The sequence below is a fragment of the Cibotium barometz genome, chromosome 30 (genome assembly GCF_041138505.1).
Source record: "Cibotium barometz isolate CiBa-2024 chromosome 30, ASM4113850v1, whole genome shotgun sequence".
Lineage (NCBI taxonomy): Eukaryota > Viridiplantae > Streptophyta > Polypodiopsida > Cyatheales > Cibotiaceae > Cibotium > Cibotium barometz.
Window position 1 is genome coordinate 9,248,850 of NC_141075.1, and position 26,712 is coordinate 9,275,561.

At 43.1% G+C, this 26,712-nt stretch overlaps 1 protein-coding gene across 1 annotated transcript; it reads left to right on the forward strand.

Annotated features, from left to right (window-relative positions):
• Window positions 1-6,644: 6,644 nt before the first annotated feature.
• On the forward strand, window positions 6,645-25,928 carry LOC147621128 (uncharacterized). The gene is made up of 5 exons (XM_086823861.1): window positions 6,645-9,181; window positions 9,494-9,656; window positions 9,817-9,980; window positions 24,946-25,204; window positions 25,287-25,928. Exons 1-5 carry the CDS (start codon window positions 7,263-7,265, stop codon window positions 25,392-25,394), a joined length of 2,613 nt encoding a protein of 870 aa, XP_086679987.1. The 5' UTR covers window positions 6,645-7,262; the 3' UTR covers window positions 25,395-25,928.
• The last annotated feature ends 784 nt before the right edge of the window (window positions 25,929-26,712 follow it).

A 26,712-nucleotide genomic window follows, 5' to 3' on the forward strand; every position in this document is an offset into this window, starting at 1 on the left:
GGAAAATGGTAAATCTATGTCCTTGATCTATGAGCCACAAACTATACTCATAAATGAATAACATATGGTAAATATATGTTCTTGACCTATGAGCCACAAACTACTCTAATAGACCAATAGTATATGGTAAATCTATGTTCTTTATCTGTGAACTACAAACACATGATAAACATCATCACCCCTTTGATGTATATGTTCATTATTAGAAAAAAAGAGTAAGCATCGTGAAATTTTGTTTATCATTTTTCTTTTGTGCATCTCCATACATTATCAAAATTTCTAATAGGACCTTTTACTATTTTAGTCATTAAATAATACATGGAGAAGTTAATTTCTACTTCTCTAAATATGCACAAAAACAACCAATTTCTTACCAAGGGTGTTTACAAGCCTGTAATAAAAGTAACAGATGGGAGAGACTACTCCCATCATTAAATGTGGTGGGTTTTTACGATTGAGGACTAGTATGCCGAGTCAATAACTAAATCATGACCAATAAAGCTATTAGGATGGTCATTAAGGAGTTTTTTTATGGAACCTAGTTTGTGGGCTAGAGCAACTTGCTTCAATCACCTAATGTAACAAGGGTTTACATTTTTCATATGCCCAATTTTTTAAACGATCTATTTATGAGACAACAAAAGTTGGTAAGAAAGTTTGATGCATTGGGCATGCTCGCAAAACTTTAGGCATGAGAAAATCTCTAAACATTTTGAAATCAAGTGAGCAATCTATTATTTGAAAATTGGAAGCTCACTCAGTGTCCCGAACCTTACGTGGGTAGGCACCTCTTGTTTTCACAAAGATGGAGTATAAATATTGATATTTTATGTATTTGGTGCCTATGGTTGACTCACAATTAAAATTTAAAAGATAGTTATATAAAGTGCTCTTCCATGGCCCTAAACCCTAAACCTGCGTTGGCTATTGACGGCTATTGACGACAGTATCAAAAGCACACATGTACACGAGCACAAAGATCCCCAAAAAAAAAAATCAGATGTATATGTCTTAAAAGTGTACTTGACTTTTTTCAGCACATATATATAAATATCTAGTATTGATCCCCCCCCAAAAAAAAAAAGAATGTGCTACAGATGGCAATTTCTCGATGAGCAGAGAGACCTCCCCATGCGCGAAGCAATGAATCAAATATGATGTGCTCGAGAAAATGTATGAATTAGCCCTAATTCCTCTCAAGTGGAGGACCTCTTTCTCTATTAAACAACATGGGGATAATCTCTCTCTCTCTCTCTCTCTCTCTCTCTCTCAAGTGGAGGACCTCTTTCTCTATTAAACAACATGGGGATAATCTCTCTCTCTCTCTCTCTCTCTCTCTCTCTCTCTCTCTCTCTCTCTCTCTCTCTCTCTCTCTCTCTCTCTCTCTCTCTTTTATGGGGCCATGCAAGTTGAAAAACCAATAAATGCACAAGATAAAGTGTCCCTTATAAACCACCAATATGCTGCCCTAGGCGCACTCCCTTCATCTCTGGTGCACAACACTGGCACCCCTCATGTTTTCTTAGAGAGAGAGAGAGAGAGAGAGAGAGAGAGAGAGATTATCCCCATGTTGTTTAATAGAGAAAGAGGTCCTCCACTTGAGAGGAACTAGGGCTAATTCATACATTTTCTCGAGCACATCATATTTGATTCATTGCTTCGCGCATGGGGAGGTCTCTCTGCTCATCGAGAATATATGTGCTGCAAAAAGTCAAGTACACTTTTAAGACATATACATCTGATTTTTTTATTTTTTTGGGATCTTTGTGCTCGTGTGCATGTGTGCTTTTCATACTGTCGTCAATAGCCAGCGCAGGTTTTGAACCCAGCACCTCATGCATGGGACTTCAACACTTTACCGCTAGGTTGTGTCTCAGTTGGCTATACATCTGAAAATTTCCTCATTGCAGTCCTCTATTTTTCACACTTGACTTCATTTAAGAGTTTACAAAGCAAAGACCATCTCTCCTCTTCCAGCAGCAGAAAAGGAGATTGTGTAGTTTTCTTGCTTTACTGAAACTTTATTGTATACCATACAAATCCACAATTATTATATTATGGGTGGGACATTAGTGGACAACAAAATCGGGTGCAAGGGGGGTGGGGTGTATATGGGTGAACTTATGTTGCATTAAAAAGAGGGAAAATATTTTTTTTTGAAGGTACAGGAAATTTTTAAAAAAACGTGGCAGGCATTAAAAAGAGGGAACTTAAACCAGGGTTATCGATAATCGCACCTGGTTCCCGAACCCTGGTTAATAGGCATGCGGCATTAACTAACCGCACGGTTTGGCCGTGAGAAATGTACAGAGATCGGGAGGTGGCTTGCGCGGCCGCCGCGGTGACGTGGCATTTTCTTTTCGCTTTCTGGAACCGAACTAAACTGGCCCTCTGCCACGTTTCGCTTCACCGCAGCCTTCTTTTTCCAGATTCCCAAATCCCGATTTCCTAAAGAATCTGAATCAAAAAGGTTCAAGTCTAGACAAATTAACTAGCAGTAATTACCTACCAATACGCATTGCATTTAGATAGTGCCACGGTCTTAGTAATTTTATTCCTATAATAATCCTAATTTCTTAAAATCCTTCCTAAAGTTCCATCAACATTTAAGCATTTGGAGAAACTAGTGTTAGGTTGATGGCATTGTGATTTTTCATGAGCACCGTTTGGGTAAAACATAGCAAGCTTTTTTTTGGAATTTTAGTGTTTTTTTTACTACCATTTTTAAAATTTGCAAGTATTTTATGGCCTAAATGCTCAAAAACATACGTGACACCCGTCAAAAGGCAACTATGATTGTGACACTATTTCCACCATGGAGTATCTCTTCTCTTTTGCAAGTTATTCTCATGTCTTTTTTCAGTGGCAACCTAGTTGCATTGATTGACACAAGGCGAACATTACAACCAAATGGTAGACGTGGTGCAAACTTTTGCCAATAGTTGCATCTACCATTTTCTCTCTTGCACACATGGTGGCATGTTAATGCAATTGACATATATGACTAGACACACGTGTGCAAGCTTTCCCATAGTGAATCGGTGCATGGAATTTTGATAGCTAGAGCAATACAAGTGGCATGGTCGACCTGAAAACTCGATATTCCAAAAAGTCTCATCACATCAGCCATATTCTCAACACAATGTCAACTGTTGCCATGATGTGCAAAGGCTATGAATCACATTTAGTTTCACAGAGTTTGAATCGCCTTCAAATTTCAATAAACTACCAATATTTCAAAAAAAATGACACGTGGATATCTCTTTGAAATAAGCTTTTAAATGTGACCATTATGTTGTAATGAATGCCACACCTGAGCGGCATTTTGACCTGTAAGTTGGGATGTGCAAATCCACTACTCATAACCCACCAAGCCTGAACAATTGGAGCTTTCCTTGCATCAAGTGTGAAAACAAGTAGTGCAACTACTTTTTTCAACCTTTATTTTTTACAAATTACTAAGATTAGTAAGGAAAAAAATCCAATAGTGACCACTTCAAATCAACACAGAGACGACTCCTGTAAGGTTTATAATTCTATTAGGCTAAAGGCTAAAGGGTGAGCACCCATAGTTTAGAGGCAGTTGTGCCATTAATCGAACAAGAAAAGAACACTCACTATTTACTATTAGCTTGAAAATTAGCAGTGCCGAAGAGACATGATTATATAAGCACCCACACAAGAAAATTTCCTAAAATGTTGTGCATAGCCTCCCACCCAACCCAACCCCCCTCACTCTAAAAGGATTTTATCTTATTCTTGTAACGGGAGGCATGGTGCTCTTATGCTCATTCGCTCATTGGCTCCCCTTACCCCATAACTCCTAGCATAGACTACCCAACAACTTTTGTAAACCTTGCAATGCAACAATGAAGCTATAAGGGCAAGTGGTGCTTGAACAAGAATGGAGTGCTTTGGGGCTACAAAACTTGTAGTTTTTTCGTGCACACTTTTGAAAAAACAATCACGATAAAGACAAAATTTATATTTGTTTTTGAGTTAGTGTATAGGCTTTTTTAATCATTTGATGCAACTATGCTTTTTGAGAGTGGATTAACTTGTTTATTGTTTACACGGGTTTCAACTTCCTTGTATAGATTTTGTTTGAGTTTAGAAAAAAAAATCCACTTAAAGATTTGGAAAGAACCCCATATAAGTATGTATAGAACTACGCCCACTAACATTAGACTAAAAACTGTTTTTCAAGAATTGGAAATAACCAGATATATGTGTAGAAACACATTTTATGAAGTGAACAAAGATATCTTATATAAATGTACATAAAAATTTAAGAACCTCTTTAGTTAAGTCAATCTTCAAAAGTGTTTTGTACATAATTTAACGTACACCTATTCTTTGTTTTCAAATCTGTCAATTTCATATATTGGTTAGTTAAGAAACTTTGGAACTACGTGTGTATAGTTCCAATGCTCAAGAATGGATTGAACAAACACCGTACGTACGCCACATCATGTCTAAGATATAAATAAACTAGAAGGATCAATAAAGTGCAAATTTTTTATAAACCACCATTAACCACATTAATAGGATGTTGAAATTATGCCACAAATTTTCATTATTTATAGCTCTCAAATGAAGGGAAGCAATAACACCCGTGATATTACCATTGCCCTAGATAAGTAGTGCTCCTCTTGTAGATAGGCTTCCTCTTCTTGTCTACATTGAAGGGCAATTACATTGGACATTCTATTGTGAGTCCCATTCTTAATGAGACTTCAACTCAAAATGATTAGCTCTCTCTCTCTCTCTCTCTCTCTCTCTCTCTCTCTCACACACACACACACACACACACACACACACACACACGCACACACGCACACGCACACGCACACGCACACGCACACGTACATGCACATGCACACGCACACGCACGTATACGTACACGCCATCTCTTTCTCTATATTATATAAAGGAAGAGTTTCACAAAATTCCCATGTGGCAAGAAGTTGGAGGTTTGAGGAGAGGTAGGCTCCTATTACTCTCTGCGAATTTGAAAAATATCAAGCTAGGAATTATATATGTGTGAAGCATGGGTCAGCCCACTAGTATAACTAAGGGAGTAGAAATTACAGAGGCATTTTCTTTTGAGAATCAAAGTCGGCGGACTACCAAATGACTAGTTCTTTTGAAACAAAATAACTAGAAGAGAAGCACTTCATGCCAACCTCAAAAGTTGAAAGGCTTAAGAATTTTAAATGGCATGCTTCTTATGTGCTTGATTAGAGAATCATGGTGGACAAACATTTCCATGGATTTTAATTAGGATGCTTCATCCGATGTAACCTACTTTTAACTATGCCTCTAAGGTAAACAATGGATTCTTGTTTCAATTTCTTGAATGCTAATATGAAGAGAGTTCCATGGAAGATGTCAAAGCATTCAATGATGGGCTATAGCAATACACCCTTGGAAACTTATTTTAAGGTCTTACTAGTTATTTATAGCGCTAGCTCTTTGGATCTTGTTAAGTTGTTGAGCTTTTCTTTGACTATAAAAATCAAGATGTGTCATTGGTTTATGATGGAATAGTGCCTTTTTTAAATGAGAAAGATCATCATAATATACATGAAGAATGGCAAACGTAAGAGCTAAATGTGAGATTTACTTTATTAAGCATGATATGAATGCTAATTTAACTCTAACATCTCTAGTCATGCAGTTATTGAGCTGATATTATTAAAACAAGCAAGCTCACCTAGCACCATTTATCCATACTATCTGAAAAAGGAAGCTGGGAATAGAAGGATATGTTAGGAGGAGAAAGTGATGGTGGGCTGTGAAGGCTTAAGTGGTGATGGAATACACGTAAAAAGGAATAACATATATGTATGTTGTATTTTCCTTATATATTTGTGTGTGTGTGTGTGTAAGTTTTTTTAAGTAATAGTAGAGACTATGTAAGGAGTTTTACATGTAAGCTATTGTAAGTGTACACTCATGGGAAGGTATTCAAATATGCACTCCATAGACCTTGAACTCGAACCTTTGTGTTGAAAGCCTACCACTTGCTTAGGGTCTACAGGAAGAGAAGAATTGTAGAGGATGCACAAGCTAATCGAATGCAATGGGGTGCATGTAGTGTAGCAAAAATTGGATCCTATCAAACTTGCAAGCACATCAATGCTTTTATGTCTCAATGGTGGTGAAACTGAACTATTTGAACAACGTTATCAAAATTAAATTCCTATTGCTCTCACTCTGTAAACCTAAAATTTCAAATTTCCTTTTTAGCCATGCATAGGCTTATTGCAATTTTTGAAGGAATAACGAGGATTAGTCTAACCCTACAAATGGATGTGAGTTCGTGCCATCTTTTGACAAATACCTATGCCAACACATCACACAAACCTTAGTTGAGGATGATGTCTTATTTGTATGGTCCTTATTGTACCCAAAAAAGCATATGCTACTTATGGCTTGAATTTACATATAAGAGAAAATCTCTAGCCTCTTGGAGGCTATGATTGAATGCAAGATTTAGGTATTTCCTTGTACAATTATGTGCTAGGCTTGAGGATGATTGTTTGGGAAGTGAATATATATGGTGTAAGATTCGATCATCTGTTTCCATTCTAATTCCATCATGTGTATGTTTACCATTTTAACCCCCCCCTCTCTCTCTCTCTCTCTCTCTCCATTCAATTGAAATGCAATGTAACTTCCACATTTGGGATGCTAAGTAAACGTAAGTTCCACGGTAAGCAAAAGCTATTTCAAGGCATTGTTTTAGGGGTTGATTAAATTTGGAGAAAATGGGGAGCACTCTTTTTGAAGTGAAGGGAAATACAACACAACAAACACCGGAAGGGGTCTCGCCAACCCAGCCTCTCTTTCTTCTTCTTCTCTTTCTCCTTTCTCTCTCATGAGCTCTTCCCTCTGTCTCCTCCGTCGCTGCCTTAAAGCAGAAAACAGGAAAAAAATCTCTCCAAAACGATTCTCAAAATGCGTCAGGTTGAACAGTTTGTGAAGAGCTGCCTTTGTCTGCTGTGAGCGCAAGAGAAAAGCAAGAGGCAAAAAAGCTGCAAGAAGGGAGGAAAAACGCCGCCGCATGCAATCGGCGTCTGCATAGCTTCCCTGGTGATGGCAACGGTACCAAACTGGCGGCTTTTGTTAGCAGATCCTTGCAGAGATGGCCGCAGAAGTTTTTCCAGTTAGATGTGGAGGTGAAAACAGCTTTCATCTTCTTCTCTTCTCCGACTTCTTCTTCTTCTTCTTCGCTTCCTGCTGTTGCTTGTTTGGCCATGGAGCCTGATGAAGAGATCGAGATGCTGCTCGGCGAAATCCCCCGCGCTACGTCTGCCCCACCGCAGTTCGACAGCTTCCCAGGAGCTGTGCAGGGATCAACGCCCGGCCAAGCTGATTTTTCCGTTTCTGGCAAGAAGGTCCCAACCAGCTTCTCCGATTCCTGCGTTGCAAACCTCCATGTTTCCGTTTCATCAGAAAAACCTAACCCTAACCCTAACCTTAACCTCAGACCTAGTCGTAACCCTAGCCGTAGCCCCAGCATGCTCCCTCGCATACCCCAGGCCCACCCGCAGCAGCAGAAACAACAGCACCTTCAAGCTTTCCAGGGCAACCGCTTCCACGATGATGATGAATCCATGGTACGTACTGCCCTAGCTAACTTGAGCTTGCAACAGACCGATTCCGATTCTCTTTGCTTGTTGCTTGATAACAGAAATGCATACAATACCAGCCCTGGTCGCATACTTCAAGATTTCTCACTGTTGAACCCCTCTGTTGCTTCCATGTTGAATAGTCCCTCTGTTGCATCTATAGTGAGTAATCCCTCTGTTGCATCCATGGTAAATAATCACTCTGTTTCTTCCCCTCAATCATCAATGGTGCATTCTTCTGGTTCTTCTTCTCAAGCATCACTGCTGGATCCTTCTGTTGCTCCCCCTAGGATGAATGCTTCTCCCAGCAGTAACATTTTCTGTAATGGGACCCCTTTTCCTGAAGGTGATGAGCAGACATTAGCCTTTAGAGCTGAAAATCTAGTGAGACAGCAAGGCCCTGATGAGCAGGCATTAACATCGAGAGCAGAAAACCTGGTAAGACAGCATGGGTTTGATTGGAATCCCTCCTTGCGTACAAATGGTTCAAATTCACCTTATTTTCTGCCTCAGCATGCTCCTGCTGTTGAATATGGTGATTCCCTTGCATTGCCTCTGGCACCCTCAAGGCAGTCTGCTAACAGAACTATCCGTGGAGTGGACCTTTATGAAAATGGCTTCGTTGCAGTTCCACAAGAGCTGCAGTATGATGGTCAAGTGGTGGCTTACATCCAACAGAAAAAGTTGGAGCTGGCACGGCAAGCTATGGAGGAGAGGCTGCATTTGCAGCATCTGCACTCTGCTTTAAACGCAAGCGTGCATAATCCGGTTGAAGGCCCTCTGAGATCAACAAAATATTCAACGTACATACCTATTACAGCTACAGGAGACCTCCAGTATCCAGCTGGTTCTGTGTTTCCAGCCTTTCAAACTGCCTTGACAAGGCATGGCAATCATTGTAGGTTTTATGCACAAGGGCATTGCAGTCGTGGCAATACCTGCTCCTTCTTGCATCCACATAACTATGGAGAAAGTGGCACTGTCATGTCGTCTCTAAAGGAGACCTTGGCAGGGGCAGGGCTAGAGGAGAGGCTTGGTATAGTGCCACCAAATCAAATTCTTCAGCGACGGAGGGTACAGAGCAATGGGAGTTATGAAGATTTGGCTGCTTCATCAGCTGGGAGGAGGAGAAAGGATGCTCTGAAGGTAGGGCATAGTGTAGCCAATGGGGACACTATTTTACCTCTAGGGGAGAAAGCCAGTTTCAACGGTCTCTTGGTTCTAGACGATGGTGGCACAGAGTCCTTGCGGCAGCTTATGAAGTTCACAAATCTGGATGACCTTGAGGGCAGGATATTCGATGTAGCCAAAGACCAACATGGCTGCCGTTTTTTGCAAAGGAAGCTTGATGAAGCAAAGCCAGAGGATGTGGAGAAGATATTTCAGGAGATTAAGGTTCACACAGTGGAGCTAATGACAGATCCTTTTGGAAACTATCTCGTGCAGAAACTTTTAGATGTTTGCAATGAAGCTCATCGCACTGCGATTCTTGAGGCTGTAACCAAGAATGATGATCTTGTCGACATCTCATTGAATATGCATGGGTAATGATTTGAAAATGTCAATGTGGTCTACCCTTACGCCATGATTTATGTGAATTTGTTACAGACAAGTATGTTCTGCTTTGTATTGTACTTTTGTTAGTGGAGAGGTTTCATTTGGGCACCTCTTACAAGCACTGGGCACTCGCCTGGCCATCTACAACGAGGAGATGATCTTTATGTATTGTTATGAATGACTGCATGTTGTGAACAGGCCTGCTGCAAGAAAATTCACAGGAAAATCCTGGTGCCTTGACTTGTGCTCCATAATGTAGTTGAAATTGATACAACATACTTGTTTTATGTTTTTGCCAGCACTCGAGCTGTTCAAAAGCTCATTGAGACATTGCAGACTCCTGAGCAAATATCTATGTCGATCTTATCTCTGAAGCGAGGTATTGTGACCCTGATTAAGGATTTAAATGGAAATCATGTGGTGCAGAGATGTTTGCAGCGGCTCAGCAATGAGGACAGTCAGGTAAATATAACTTATATGAAGGACAGACCCTCATCCAAATTGGTCTCTTCTTATGTTGCCTTGTAAGTTTTAACCTTAGTTTTGATTTTTACTGACCTTTATGCTGGCCATGAAGGTTGCTTTTAATAACAAGTGATTCTGTTTGGATGTGATTGATCAGTTTATATTTGATGCGGCTGCATCCCATTGTGTGGAGATAGCTTCACATCGGCACGGATGCTGTGTATTGCAGCGTTGTGTGGACTTTGCCTCGGGAGTGCAGCGACAACACCTAGTTGCTGAAATTGCTACCAATTCTCTTGCACTTTCTCAGGATCCATTTGGGTAATTACATATGTTTTTCGTTTCTTTGATGAATCAAAATCACATATCAAAACTGAATCAGTTCCTTGACCATTTCTGGCAGTAAGGAAGGTAGAAGAGCAGGTGCTTTCAAGTTGTCACTTTTGTCCGTTTATTCATTGTCAATCTCTGCACTCCATTTTAAAGAGTTTGCACTCTATTCTTGTGTCTTACCCTTGAATCCTGTCAGCAGGAAGTTCGCAAATAAGCTTAAACCCCTGATAGACCATCATAATCCCTTTGTCTGTTTTTGACATTCATCAACTGTTTTTGATTGATAAAACTCGTGTTTTTGTTTAGCTGATATCTGGAGGTTATTTTGCAAAATTTGTAAACTCCAGTACATCAAAATTTCAAGGAATGTTTATATGTAGTTTGGTGGGAGGTGTTGAGTCAATATTTACAAAAAAAAATAAAATTCAATAGAACAGCCACTTGTTTTGTATTTTGGATTATGTGGGGCTGTTGGCGCTTCCTTACCTTTCTTTTCTTGACCTTAAAAATACTGTTGGCACTTAATACGTGTCTTTAAAACTCTGGAGGTTATCATTTTTTGTTGATGACTTCCCTTCACATGCTGTGAACATGTTTTTGAGTTGGATTGCTTGTTATCTTATATTTATCAAGGGGTAGTGGCTGTTGATGTCTGTTAAGTGTGCTTCTTTGGGTGTTGGAGTGTGTCCATCTTGCTATTGTGATGTCAAGCCCCTAGATGGTTTTTTATAGATCAATCCTAGTTCCCTTTGACTGTTTCTTGTCCTATTTGCGTGCCATTTGGAAACAGTGATTTGAAGTGTTATCGATTGTTTTGCGCTCTCCTCCTGGTGGCTAGATAAGCCTGCTCCTATGCTGTAAATTCTCGTGCAGATAAGAGGGCTTATTGTGAGCCTATGCTATGCCATTCATGTATTTCACGCAAGCAGCTGTGTTGCATCTCATTGTATGATAGAGTGCCACTCTTGTATGTAACCAAGGACGATGGAGTCTCAGTGAACAAGTGGAGATAATGACGTGGTTTTACCAAAGCCGACGTTCAGACATGACAGGAATTTGAAGAACCTTCATGGAGACCTGTCTTAACAGTAGTGTATAGAATAAAATGGATGACTGTTGCTACTGCTGTGGACCCTGTTTCAAACGACTAGGCATTGTGCGACCTCATCCTGTACTTGTAATGCGATTTGCACTCATATTTTTGAGAGAGCAGAGAAAAAAGGGTAAAACCTGCACACCTTACTATAAACAACTATTGGGAAAACTGAAAACTAAAAGAATGATTAGATCTGACAAGCTTTCAGTCAACGATGCTTTAGGTCAAACGATGGCTGAATTTTGGGCCTATGCTACCTTGTTTCTATGTGCATCTCTGATTGCTAGGGTAGTACATCGCTTGAACAAGGGGCCTTGGTCCCTAGATCAAGCGTGGGATTTTTTTAATCTTTCCAGAATATGCAAAAGGTTGGAACTCGGATGGGTAAATCCCATGCCATTTATCCTTGCTAGATTATGTAGCTAATCTCGCTTGAGTTACAAAAAGAAACATCTCTTCTTGTAAGTAGCAGCTTGTCTTTCGGGAATGAGCTTGAAAGTTCTAGACTTTCCTAGGACATTCCAATCCAAAATAGCTCTTAATCTTTGATTTAAATTCGCTTTAATGTTGATTAAGAAGGAAGATTGGATGCTTTAGCATTGTGATGTCCTCCCAAGGCGAGCACTTGGCCATAAGATTCCGCAGAAGGCCATGTTTGGGAATTACCCAAGATAAGGCTTGGGATTTTATGATCTTGTAAGAGTAAATATAAGGCTGGATGGTTTAAGCCTGTGCGCCATTTATTTTGCAACAAGGAGGGCTTTTCTCCTTGCTAGATCAAGCGACCAATGTGTGTGAATGGCATTTTATCCAGCCCTAAAAAGGGATTTATCTGGAGTATTTTGGATATATTAGTTTTTATTCATGTTTTTGTCTTGCTGCTGGCCGACTGTCCTTTCACTGTACTGACCAGCAGCCCACACACTATATATAGGAGAGCCTCATCATTCTGCAGTTTGTACCACTTCATTGATCACATCAGGTACCACTTGCTGCTACCGGCGCCTGCTCTGATCTCTCGCACATTTGGTCCTTTTGTCCTTTTGCCCTCATATGGTATCAGAGCTATCGCGAGCAAAGGAATTGATGACCTCGAGAGCACACAGCATGGATCGTCTACCCACCCTCCTGGAGGACCAATTTTTCTCACTAGAAGTTGATTCTCCAAACTTTGAGCTGGACCACATAGGGAATGGGACTTCTTACTCAGAGGAGAGCCCTGTTCAAGATCTCAAATTGGGAGACGATCATCCCATCTACATCACCTCATCTTCACCACCTTTGCCATCATGATCTCCCTCTCTGATTTTTTCAGACTTTGCTTCCAGAGGGGGATACAGTCCTTCTGCCAGTGTGTCAGTGTGGGACCTTGGCATCCATCATCTTCTCTCATGGTCCCCTTTTTGGCCTGAGAGGGGGTGTAAGAAAATGGCACTTTATCTAGCCCTAAAAAGGAGATTTATCTGGAGTATTCTGGATATATTAGTTTTTATTCATGTTTTTGTCTTGCTGCTGGCCGACTGTCCCTTCACTGGACCGACCAGCAGCCCACACACTATATATAGGAGAGCCTCATCATTCTGCAGTTTGTACCACTTCATTGATCACATCAGGTACCACTTGATCTGTTGCTGCTGCTGCTGCTGCTGCCTGCGCCTGCTGTAATTTCTCGTACATATGGTCCTTTCGTCCTTTTGCCCTCACACAATGTAACTCGAGTTCCAAGAAAGATTTTCAAATACAAGGCTGAATGGTTTGAGCCAGTGCCATTTATTTTGTAAGGGAGGCCTTTAAATTGGTTTTCTCCTTGCTTGAGCAAGCGACCAATGTAACCTAAGATACAAAAAAGTTTTTCTTTGGGGGATTTGTATTTTTTTCTTTGGAGAATTAGCTAGAAAGTTCTACCTAGTTATAAAAAGAAATATTTTTTATTTTTACGCAAGGACTTCTAGACTTTCCTCGGGCATCTCAATCTGAAGCTCGTTGAGAGCCTTGTCCATTTTGGTTCTGTGGATGACTCGTACGGAGATTTACCTCTAGCATTTGACCTTTCAGTGCTTTGATTTTGAAAACTTATATATCACAACATGGACTCAATGGTTTTGATTAGTTCCGGGTTACGGATGTCACATGCATCAATAAGACATGATTCTTAGCATTCGCTAACTCAAGGACAGATAGAGAGGAAAAATTGGATTATATTTGTGGCACCATTTTGGGCATTGCCCATTTTTTGCAAGTGTGGACAGACGTTGGAAGAATGAAATACAATCTGTTCTGGCTCTTCCACTCTCGGTGGATTCTCCAATACAGGCTCCTCTGGGGGTAATCTTGTATATGGTTTCAATAAACTGTCATGGAAGGCATTATGTATCTTCCAATGATCTGAAAGGTCCAACCGATAACATACATGGTTGATCTTCTTGGTAACGTGAAAAGGTCCATATACCATCATTCCCTAACTTTGGCAATCCAAAGATAAAATCCATAGCAATTCTCTCCCATAGAACATTCAATGGGTGCAATAATCTTGCTAGCTTGACCTTCTGACAAACCAAACATTCTTGAATATATAGCTCAATGTCCGTTCTCATGCCAGGCCAATAGGAGTAGCTCTGCAAAGCTTGAGTTGTAGTCAAGATGCCTCTATGTTCCATGTAAGGTGGAGCATGGCATTTCTTGATCACTTTTGGCCTCAAATCCTTTGTCTCACATAAACGGGTTTGCATTATAAATATACCTTCATTGATGACATAAGAAGTCATCAAATCTTCATTTTGCAATCTGTTCCAAAACATCTTTGAAATCCTTGTTGGTAGCATAAAGATCTTTCATCAAAGTAAAATCCATAAACTATAGAAACCGCATGGCTCATGGGTCTTCGAGATAATGCATCCACTACCTTGTTGTCTTGGACTTTCATAGGCCATAGAATGGCCCTCTTGGTTCAAGACTATTCCAATGCAATCTCTTGAGGCATCATCACATTCAAGCATAAAAGGTTTTGACAAATCTGAAATAATCAACATTGGTCCTTGGCTAGCATAAAACTCAATGCTCCAAAGGATTCTTTTTCAACTTTTGTCCACCAAAATTCCACGGCTTTTTTTGATCAAGTCATGCAATGGACTCCTTGGCTAGGATAAAATCTCCTTCAAAGGATTCTTTTTCAACTTTCATCCACCAAAATTCCATGGCTTTCTTTCATAGACCACAAAATGGCCCTCTTGGTTCAAGACTGCTCCAATGCAATCTCCCGAGGCATCACATTCAAGCATAAAAGGTTTTTGACAAATCTGAAATAATCAACACTGGTTCTGTGCTTCAAAGGATACTTTTTCAACTTTTGTCCTCCACCAAAATCCCACAACTTTCTTGATCAAGTCATGCAATGGACTAGCCACCATTGCAAACCACTTGATGAACTTCCTGGCATGATGTCAATCTGATGGTCTTCCGGACTCTCTGTCTTCTTGCTTTCGCTTGTGAGGGCAATTTACAACCAAGTGTCCCTTCTTTCCACATCGAAAACAATTCCCTTCTTTGGGGTATTCTTCACGTTGCTTGAGGGACAATTTTCTTCGCGAGAGTGGAGGTTTGTCTTCACTCCCATCCTTCTTCTCTTGAGACTCGGCTCTTGATGGGGATCGGTCTTTAAACTTTTTCTTTTGAGGTGGATCCTGATTGTCGTTCTTTGTCTTGCCCTATGTACAAAGCTTTCTCTTGGGCTTTTTCCAAAGTTTTTGGACTAGCCATATACACTGCGTGCATAAGCTTACGCATCAGCTTCTTCCAAAGTTTTTGCACCAGCCGTATACATTGCTTTCATTCACAAACTTACGCATTTCCATTAGCGGTGGAATAGCAGTATATGAAGTAAACTTCAATGAAACAACTGAAAAGTTGTTAGGGTAAGTTGCCACATTCTCACCGACTTTCTATTTTACCTCATCCCATTCTTTTTGCACATCGGCTTCAAAATTTTTGGGTAGAAACTTCTTGTTGAACATAACCTCAAAGTCGGACCATGTCTTCGACTCGGTCCCTTCTTGTATCACTTTTAGTCACCAATTCAAGGCAGCATCCTTCAAGTGCTTGCAAACCAAGCAGCATCAAATTGCTTGATAAAAGATAAGGCTTTTTGTGCATCTTGCTTTCCATAGAAAGCATGAAACTTGATGCTCTTGCTCCTCTCTCCTGGTTTGAAGTGCATTTTGCCGGTTGATGTAGGCTCCTTTGCCTTCCTTTCTCTTGCTCGTCTTGAAGAGGTTGCATCTGAGATAGCAGGTCTTATGGGTAGCCTCCTTGTCTCCTCCATGAGAAGCAGACCTGGTGGCTCTAGTTCCTTCCACAATGGTGACTCCTTTGGCATGAAGATAGGCTTTAGCAGCTTCAACTTCTTCGGCTTCAGTGGCTCTATCCTTGATGAAGTCTTCAAACATTTGAGCCCTTCTTTAGCAAACAAATATGCCGATGTAGTAACCCAAGTCGAAGTCGATGACAAGGCACGAGATTTCCGATGCCGAGCACACCACGGGGATGACCCACAAGAATCTCTAGTACCAGATCCAATCCAAGTCGAAATCTAAATCCAAGTCGAAGTCCAGATCCAAATCCAACAAACCCCAACCTCGTAAACAAGACACTCCGGAGATAAGTGTGGATGATGAAGCTTATGGGGATCAGCTGAGAGTTTGTTGCCTTAAATTTGAAAAGCAGCAGCCCCCACAAGAGGCACACAGAGGTGTATGAACCAGAGCTTTAATCCATGTGGTAGAATTTAAGATGGCAGAATAGCGACAGCTGTATGGTAGAAATTAGGTGCCGCTCAGAACAGTGGTTCAACCAGTGGTGGTATTGGCGGCAAAGGTGGTAGAGGTGTTGGCAGCAACTGGCGCTTGCAGGCACAGGCGGCAGCAGCAGCATATCCAAGCAGCGATGGCAGCAGCCAGGTGTAAACAGCAGCGCACAGGTAGTTCAGGCAGCAGCCAGGTGATGATTCAGGCGGCGCTGAACTTGTGCAGGCAGCGGCAGCTCCAGTAGGCAGCGTCTGGCACCGGCGGCAGTTCAGATGGCGCACAGTTGTAGGTAGATTGGCGCACACAGTAGGCACGTTGGCTCAGATGGTGGCGGCGCAGCGAGGTGTAGCAGGTGGCACAGGTGGCCAAACCAGGCAGTAGGGGTAGTGCTTCAAGTGGCGCAGCCTGTGGCAGCTGGCAAATCAGGTGACAGTAGCAGGCATTGACGGCTCAGGCGGCCAGAAGGCAGGTGGCCAGGTAGTGTTGTCAGGTAGCGCAGCCAGATGGTTCAGGTGGTGGCACTAGTTGGCTGGCGCGCAGACAGTGCAGATGGCGGACAGGTGGCTGGTGGCTCCAGTTTGCAACGGTACAGGTGGGGCTATCTTCTTCCTACAAGTGGCGCTTTCCTCTCAAATACCTCCTCCTGCACAGGTCTCTGCAACAATCCCTTTTGTGGCAGTGGGCAGTGGCTCTACTGCACCACAATCCCAAGTACTTGTGACAGCACTCTCGGCAGCAGAAGGTGGCTCTACAGCACCACCATCTTCTCATACCGCAGTACGTGTGCCACCTCCATTAAGCGTTGGCTCACAACACTACCATCTTCTCATACTCCAGTACCTATGCCACCTCCATCAGGCGCCCTCCGTCTCTGCCTCCTGCATTGGCCATTCTAGCCACTCTGGCTCCACAGGTGACTTCTCCCGCCACCTCTTTGGATTCCTCATCATCCACATCCTCTTCCGATAACGATCCTCCATATATTCCCTCTGAGGATGAGGCTGTGACGACCACTTCCAGCCCACCCCCCTCAACCGTGAGTTTGCCATCACCCCGCGTGCACACCCTCTTCTTTCCCTGTTTCAATCTACCCTTTTCCTCTACTTGTCTCCCCATCCTGCACCACGCCCTTCACCATCAACTTCATTGACCCACAACCATTTCAGCTTCTGAAGCTCAACCAATTACTTACTCATACTGAACTAGCCACTTTGGGCTTGCAGGGTTTAGCCTCTCTTCCGTTCCCTTGCTTGCTTTTGATGCCTCTCTTTGCGCCACATTCCTCACGTTGATGCCCAGTGGGCAACGCCTCACACCTGCCTACCTTGCTTATGTCATTGGACCTCTCGAGCATTTGGTTCTTCATCATCGCTCTGATACTCGCATTGTGGGTATTTCCCCAGTCGAGATTTTTGCCGCCACTATAGCACTACTAGTTCCCACCCCTTCGCTCCCCAACCCCTGTACTATATATCTCTATGTTCCACTACTATTTTCTGCTCCGTGAAATTCCCACTGCTCCATTGCCGTTCATCTCCACTCACTACATGGAGGCCTTCCACTATTTATGCACAGGCCACCCCTTTCCCTTTCATCATCTCTTATATGAATCCCTCTGCCTTTGTTGCCGCCGCTTTCGTATCCAACTTAGCAAGCCCGTAATCGCCTCTTTCATTCGGCCCTTTTCCCGATTTCTCAGCAGCCCCCCATCCCACTTACCTCTCCACCACCTCGCCAACCTCCCCAGCCCAACCCTTCTACATCCCGCATCCGGCCTCGGGTGAAACGTGATCTTCCCGCGTCATCCCGACGTCGCACTGCTCCCCCAGATTCTCCACCCATTCCCCCTACCCCCACCATCAATAGCCTTGCATCGTCCCAATGCACACCATCCTCGACATCAGTTGTTTCTTCCCTCTCCACCACTCTATCGTCGACATCAGTTGTTTCTTCCTTCTCCACCTCTCCATCCTCGACATCAGCTGTGCCTTCCGTCTCCACCTTCATATCCTTGACATTCACCAACTACAGTTTTGAGCTCTCCAATGATCGCCGCCGCTAGAGAGATCGCACCCACCAAGATGCCGACACCATCCGCAATCTCCAGGCTCAGGTGTCCACATTACAGCAGCGCCTGCAAGACACAGAGTCCAAGCTCACCCACCTTTGCTCTTCATCTTCCCACAGCACTGAGGAGGTGGTGGTATTACGTAATCTGGTGGAGCAGCAAAATCGGGAGCTGGTCTCTTTACGGGCCCAAGCAACCGAATTGGATACCCTCAAAGAATCCCTCTGCCCTCTCTAGTTCCTTGTCTTTGGTCTTCCCACTTCTTCATCCGCTGGCGCACCTAGCACCACTTATGGCAGTACCTAGAAACCCTACTATCGTGAGGGAAAATTTTAGTTTTTATTCTCATCGTATATGTCATCTTTATATGATGTCATTTTTTTTTGCATCATCTTTATAATGTAATCAGTGCATGTTGCATCTTTCATAATGTCTGCACCAAATCCTGCATACTTTTCATATATGTAATACTCCTCAAGGCACAATACTTCTATCTTCCTCATCGAGGACGTTGAGCACTCTAGTGGTGGTGACCTGTAGTCACCAAGGGTGCCCACACTACTTGACGGACCACTGCAATAGCGTAACAGTGTCACACCACAACAACGTCACACCGTCACAGTGGGTCAACCTAGAGGCGCTGAGCACTAACCGACGAAGAGTGTGCGTGCACTGGCATTGAAGGCTTTGACTGACACTCCAACGGGCATCTCGTAGAGATAGGAGATTCTACCAAGGCTGCTACCTCAACTTTCAAGGCATCCACCAAAGATAGGAGATGCTACCTACTCCACCAACTCAACTCGTCTCGCCGGACGGCTTATATGGTCCCTCGACTCATCTTGAAGGACATCTTCATCCCTCAGGCCTCACCCATCATCGGACATCCTTCATACCACTCTGTAGCGCGCGTGTGTCGTCCTCTTCACTGTGACCTCTGTTGAGTGTGCACGGTTCAGTGAGGGACATGTAACAATGTTCTTGGAGTAGTGCACGTGTTCTTGTTCCTCTTGCAGTCTTGTTTCTTGTGTTGTGTTCCACTTTGTAGTGTCTATTGTGTCGCGCTATGACCATCGAGGACTCTAGACATATTGTCCAGAGAAGAGCCACCACTTAGTATGCCAGGTAACCAACCCTGCTATACACTTGAAAAAAAAGATATTTGTACACATTTAGAGATGCAAAGTCTAGAGAAGTCGTAACTTGTCATAAACTAGAAAAAAGTTAAAACACCAGAACAAAGAGTCATGAATAGTGAACATATGCATGTGGCATGCCATAAATAAGAGTCGTGGTCCGCAGCTTGCAACATTAGGAAATACAAAAAAGACTAGTCATAGCACTAAGTACAAAAATGTGTAGAGTCTAGACTCTAGACTCAAGTCCTCTTTCTCAGAGAAATCACTAGGAGAAGGAATGCCTTGGCTAGAGGTGCTCCCATTATCAGAGGCCAACCCAAAACTGCCCTCACTAAGGACATTGTTCTCGTCATCGTACTCGGGTTTTCTTTGGCAACAAGTGTTAAAGAGCTTCTCGAAGTCAAGCCACGCCTCACATATGTAACCACCGAGCCGGTCAAGGTAGGGCGCCGAACAGTGCATCCGTGGCCTCCTACTCGGGTGCCACCTCTAGCTGCGCGACCTCTACGAGAGAGAGAAACTCGACGGACAACCTCCTCTAGCTCCTTGTAAAGCTCGGCATATATAGCCACCTCATCTAGATCTCGCTCCTTGTGGACACTCTTAAGAGCGTCCACTATCAACTTGAACTCGTAGACATTCACTTGAAAGCAAACATTTATAAATTATTAGTCACGACTCATCAGTGATCACTCATAACATGCTATGAATCATGAATCTAACTCTAAACTCTTGAGATCTCTATCTGTTTGGGGATCTCTATGTCATGCATCTTCTCCATAGTGCGCATGTTAGCACGGCAATATACAAGCCACTCTAACTGCATGGTGCTCAGACGATTCTGTATCTATGTGTGTATGAGTGAGTAGGAACTCTAGTTCCTCTCACATGTTTACAAAGAGCAATCCTATGAGAAAATAAGGGAGTTAGAATATAAGTATTACTCGAAAGTATAGACTTTAAAGTTAAAAAAGTCTTGAATATTCAATAGTTACTTGTGACAAGACTCTCAAAGTTACTTTTTGTACATGAGCCATTTGATAACCAAATGACTCACCAAAAAAGTGACCGGACCATCGACTCCCTACACGACCAAAGTGGGTTCGTGAAAAGCGGCTCCCTTCTTATCATTGTACCGAATGAGCTCTTGGAGGAACTCTCTTTGCTCGTAGACGGGAAGTATCTTTGGCAAGTAGGTATCTCGATCGGAAAGTAGCTCCTCATCTACGAAGAGCCTTGGTACTTTGTAGGCGGGATGCAACAAGGCCGCAAGACCACCCCTCCACAAGTGCCACAAGAGAAACAAGAGAAACATGTCGTGGAGTGGATGGAGGCTTGGTGGGATCTCAAGAATGCAAAAAGGTCACTTTAAGGTTAATAAGTTATAAGCATTAAGGAAAAAGAAACAGATTTGAAAACGAGAAAAAATAAAGAGCAAGAAGGAGAATCGAGATAGCCCATGGGACCTGGGTTTACCTAATTCCCTCCATGGGAATGTTGGGGTCCTCCTCATCAAGCATGATGGTCTCATGAATCTCGGCTAGAGCCTCTTGCATGAAGTGGGTGAGTAGCTGCAATGTGGAGCCCTCCATGTTGGCCATGTGCAAAACCCTATACAAGGAAGTCACCGCAATGACAATGGCACGCACCTCGTGTCTCATGCATAGCGAGTTAACAACTTGGGCCTCATCCGCACTAGTCCCCATCTCTTTTCTTAGCCATGCGACGAAATCCGGGGAGACCATGGTGATCTGGAGCTTCGGTTGCACGCCGTATAGCCGCTCCAAGAGAAGCCATATGTAGGCAAACTGCTTGGAAGAGGGCTTCTTAAGCTCCAAGTTGCTTTGCTCGCGAAACATAGCGAGCACCTTCACCTTTTTTGTGAAGAAATTCACAATTGATAGGCCTTGTGTGACCACCCACTCTAGCTTCTCCACATCCTCCATGAGTAGGTCTAGACAATGGGAGTCCATACAATGGATGGAAACTCCGCCTCTACGAAGTAATGAGTCATGAGATTCTTTAGAAGCTTAAACATAGACACTAGAGACTGGAGAGCTAAAACTTAAATCGCAATGCACATAGAGTCGTCATTCAAATTTCACCTCTATGATGGCTTGCTAGATATGATGATAGATAAAGTTGCTCGATGTTCTTTACCCCGCCTTTCCGGTATCCACGGAGCATAAGAAGTATGTGTCAAGAGCGAATGAAACAAGGATATTCATGATATCTCTCTTCTTCCTATCACGCCATCCATTGGAGAGGACATAGAACCCATACTTCGCCCATCCTTCTTGCACGGGTGTGAGTTTGTCGTCCATCTTTTGCCTCTCGTCATCAAGCGCGGTGGTGCACATCTCATGGTAGGTGATACCATGCCAATCGCCATGGGATGGCTCCACCTTTGCAATGGCCTTCACCATTTTGTGCCATTGTGGGACCTTGAGCACATGGAAGGATAGATCGGAATCGATGACTCATTCGCGGCTTTCATCTTCGCCTCCACATATGTGAGGTTGTTTATGTTTGCACCGATGGGGGTTTGTCTCATTGCCGGAGACCTCTCGTCCCTTGGCCTCTTTGATTGGAAGTTCGAACTAGCCGAGTCGGAGCTAGAGCCGGATGGGGCGAGGGAAGGACTCACGGACACGGGGCTATTGGACATGGAAACTCTTCCACGTCCACCTTTGCCTTGTGTAACTATTTGGTCCTCCTAGCTCTATTTCACATGATGGAATCTATGCACGGACACCAGACAGATGGAAGAAGACATGGGGCAGGGACCATAAGGTTTGTTCAAGAAAAAAGCATCGGTCTTGGTCAAAAAGCAGGAAAAAGCAGAAGTCAAACTGGGCTGACCGTGAGCCAGGAGCACCACTGGCAAGAGGAGACTAAGCTGGACGAAAAAGCTAAAAGCCAATAGCACTCTATCTCAGCCAATAGCACAGCTCCGCTAGCCCCGCTAGCACTCAGCACTAGCAGGGCTCAGCTCCTCTCGAGTAGCCATCCAGCCCGCCTGTGCAGCCAACCGGCCTGCGCTAGAATCACCACCTTTTGTACCTGGCCGCCACCCTTTGTACCTGGCCACCACCCTTTGTGCTTGGCCGCCACAGGATACACCTAGCTATCATCCGTTGAACTAGAGCTAACTACCGATATTTGCTAGCCATTGCCCATAGAGCTGCCGCCAACAAGGACAGAGCCGTGCCGCTGCCAACAACTACCTTGAGCCATCTACAGATTGCTGACTGAGGACTTGATTTGGAACACACTCCTTCGACGGGTCTCTCTTTGAGGTCTGCTTTCTACTTCGGTTTAGGCAGCAAGCTTACAGTTGAGCACCGTAAGCTTCGTCATCTGTACGTGTCTCATGTGTTCTTGGTGTACAAGCTTGGAGTTCACTTGGATTTGGACTTTGATTTGGATTTGGATTTGGATTTGGATTTGGTTATTGGATCTGGTACTAGCCCAGTGAGAGATTCTTATGGGTCATCCCCGTGGGCCGTGGTGTGCTCGGCATCGGAGATCTCGTGCCTCAACATCGACTTTGACTTGGGACTCTACATCGGCATATTTGTTTGCTTTTGTATTCGTTGATGTATTGATCTTGGCCAACGTGCCTGTGGATTGTTCTTGAATAAATTCTTGAAAGGGGGCAGAGCCTGTTGCCGCTTGGTGTGGTGTACTATTTAAGATCCCTATTCCCTTTTCTCTCTCCCCTCTCTCTCTATATCTCTTATCTCTTGGACACGTGGTAGAATTTGTCACGGCACGCCCCGCTGGGCTTACACCTTGGCTGTGGATGAACGAGTACTGCTTTACTATACCATCCGCAGTTTCTTGAGGAATCTCGTTGCACGGCGCAACTTCCCCACCAAGCTTGGACACGTGCAAGGGGCCTCGTGGCGCCACTTGTGTAACTTTTTCCGCAAAAGTTGCATGTCCATTTCCATGACCCCAAATTACCGGTAGGTTTCTTGCCAGTGGTGGTATATAAGGCAAAAGCCTCATGCTTTTCTTTCCTCCGGACCTCATTGCCAAGGAGAGAGAGCTTGAGATCTTGAGAGAGAGATAGAGGGAGAGCCTAGGCTCTAGAGGGCCCGACTCGGGAGGGAAAGTTGAGAGCTTAGAGAGAGAGAGAGAGAGAGAGAGAGAGAGAATTGAGAGAGAGACATCTTGAGAGACTAGATAGTAGACACTAGTCTCTAGAGCTTGAGCCTTGAGAGAGAGAGAGAAAGCTTGAGAGAGCTTATATAAGAGAGCCAAGGCCCAGCCACCCACGCCCCAAATGGCTAGAAAAAACGATGAGTCAAAATGGGCAGAAAAAAAAAATGGAAAGAAACAGCTAGTTTTTTCATAGGTACGTTTTGGAAATGTTTCGTACGGCAACAACAAAATGATATTGGAAAAAAAAAGTCTCGCATTTGTCCCGTACAGCTCGTTTCTCTTCGTACTGTTTTTTACGTGCCTGTGGGTCGGTACGTGTCCCACAAACAACGATGATTGAAGAGCTAGTGAAACACTTGAAGAAAAGTTCAACAAATGGATGTGAAATCGGATGAAATTGACCAAGAAGTCAAATTTGGGCAAAAGCGTGTTTCGACCATTGAGGTTGGAAGTATGAAATTGGGATTTGTAAAATGGGGGAAATAAAAGAGCTAGTGGAATACTCGTAAGAAATTTTAACAATTGGGTGTGAAATTAGGTGAAATTAATCAAGAAGTCAAATTTTAGACTCTTGGTCACAGGAAAAATTTCATATATTTCGTCGTTTCATCTTTACGGGTTTTAAAAGAAAATTGGAATAGAGAGGAGAAGAAACTGAAGGGGAAGAGAAAGAAGAGGAGAAGAATAAGGTTTCTTTTTTAAATCAAATGGCGAAAGTGTTTCATTTCATTTCGAAACGTTTCATCCGTTTCGTTCATTTCGCATTTCATAGGGACAAAACAGGTTTTCATGTGGCTATGATATGGAGTGACATTGTTCACATTCGTTTGGCCACCTGGGCCCGCATACAGGGATCTTCTAGAGCTGCCAAACAAAACGCAGCAGATTTATGAGTGATTGGAACCGTGGTATTTTCTTCTCCTCCACTCCTACGGGGCTTTTATCATTTATGGCAGCATAGTGCCGCTGATTGGTTGAGATCTCCCTACCTTTTGGTTTGAGATCTGCCTTAGTGATTTTATTTTACTTAATAGACATCTCTTTTCTGAAAAAAAAGTGTACTGTAGCATGCCAAGTAACTTGTCGGAGACGAAGAAAAAACAGAACCAGGTAGCAAAAACCTGGAAGTGAATGTGCAATTCATGGGAGTAATTATCACAAATGCCACATGGCACAATTTGACAGCCTAATGTGTGCATGAAACAATTAAGAGTGCCCATAGGTTAATCGATACAAATGCCTCATGGCACAACTGGAGAGTTGTTAAGCTGTTAGTGAATGTCTGCTCTATGGTTGAAACAATTAAGAGTGCCCATAGGTTAATCGATACAAATGCCTCATGGCACAACGGGAGAGTTGTTAAACTGTCAGCGAATGTCTGCTCTATGGTTGGGGAGGGAGGGAGGGAGGGAGGGAGGGATTCTGACTGAAGGAAGCATGCAGCTTTAGGTCTTTGATCAAGAGAATGGCCAACTTTGAAGGCTAACTTTCTAACTTAGGCATGTGGATTCATTCTTACAGTCACCCTTGCATTTTAGAGTTCCAGTTTGTGTGCACATGTAGGAGTTCCAATACAGTCGTTACCCGCGATCCTGTAGAGCATCTTGAGGACATTGTAAAAATGTTTCTTGGAACTAGGAGAGCGGTGTTCTTATACAAGCTGCTTGTGCGCTTTTTCCAGGAATTATGTTGTGCAGTATATTCTTGAACTTGGGCTTCCTTGGGCATCAGTGGAAGTGATTTCAAGGCTTGAAGGTAGCTACCCACATCTTGCAACGCAAAAGTTTAGCAGCAATGTGGTGGAGAAGTGTCTGAAGGTTGCAACGGAGGAAAAGAAGTCCTGCATTGTAAGTGAGCTCATAGCAAGCTCTGTGCTTGGCCAGTTGCTACAGGATCCATATGCCAATTATGTCATTCAGTCTGCTCTTCAAGTAACAAAGGTATGTTCTTCACTCTTGCAGTCCTTTATTGATGTGTTGATATTTTAATACAACAATCAGGTTGATCAGATTGATCTGACAGGGACACCTTCACATGAGTTTGGTCGATGCTATCAAACCTCATGTACATGTGCTTCGTAGCAGTCCGTATGGGAAACGTATCCTTTCTCGTACCCAGTTCAAGAAATGAAGAAAATGTAATCTCAATGTAGTCTACCCGAATAACAAGCAGTTAGGCCTTGTCACTCACGAAACTTTTCTGGTGGTATTTATCCTAATATGTAAATCTATGGAGGGATGGATTATCAGCTTGGAATTTAAAATCTCCCATTAGGGGATTTGTAATTTTGCTGTATTGATAGGTCAATCAGTTACTATCAAAAGAAAACAGTAGACAGAGAGATCCAAGTGGTGGGCAGCAAAAGGAAAGGTTAACAGGAATCTTGTGAAAAATCCTGGCTTGTTAGATTTATTTGCCCACTACCGTGGACACATCAAAATTTTGTCTCTCATACCTTCAACTACCAAAGAGCTTTGCACACAACAGTTAGCGGCAGTGGGTGTTTGAATAGCCTAGTCAGAATTGTGGAGTTTAGATCTGATTTTGCAGAAATCAGTCTCCACTTATTTGTACACAGGATGGTGCTTTTGGGTACCGTTTTTGTATTGTACACACCCTGTAACTGTTTTTTGGCATTTTAATGCAGCCAGATTTTTCCATTTATCAGATGTGTTTTGTTGGAGGTGGCTGAATATTCATGTCCAACCACCACCACCTTCTTCTAGTAAAAAGAAACTGAGTCTTTTTTTTGTGAAATGGTGTGATTTTCCATAAGGCCAACACGCGCTTGCATGTGCAAACAGGCTTATGGCACAAGGGTATGACAACAGTGCTACTACTGCAAGCTATATGCATTTGAAACTGAGATTGGGCACTGTGGGGGGCATGCCTCATGAGATGTTAAAAGTTCTCTTAGGGATTGGTTGCATAGAGCTTGCATAAGACAGTAAAGCAGTGAACGCACTGCTTGTGCCATAGAAAGCTCTTACGTTGTACTGTGACAACAGTCTGCTTAGCATGGCATAATGGCAGCGTTTCCTCACTTGATTTCTGAGTTAGTGTATACAAATTATGGCATAATAGTTTCAATATGTCTGGCACTGCTATGATCCTTCCTTTAGCTGATCTCATGGTGCATGTAGGACATCATGTGGTAGTATTAAACCGCAGGCTGGCTAATCTAGACATTCTCTAACATCTTGGGTTTATCGTTTCATGTGGTTGTCAAGCCTTCATGCCTATCAGAGGAGGAACCATACACAGACGAGCTCCCATGCATGAGCAATATTGGTGCCTATTTTGGTTTTTGTCACCCAGTGACTTCTAGAGAGTCACACACCTCCCTTTCTCTCCCATTTTTGGTGAGAGTTCCCTCTTTCTAATTTTGGTGAGCTATGGATCCTATTGCTGTCATTCTATGGTTTGAGAGAGAATACGTTGCAAACAG

Coding starts and splice junctions, on each gene's coding strand:
- LOC147621128 (XM_086823861.1), top strand. CDS start 7,263: ATGGAGCCTGATGAAGAGATCGAGATGCTGCTCGGCGAAATCCCCCGC. Junction 9,657..9,816: donor TCAGCAATGAGGACAGTCAG/GTAAATATAACT, acceptor GTGATTGATCAG/TTTATATTTGATGCGGCTGC. Junction 25,205..25,286: donor CTGCTCTTCAAGTAACAAAG/GTATGTTCTTCA, acceptor TTGATCTGACAG/GGACACCTTCACATGAGTTT.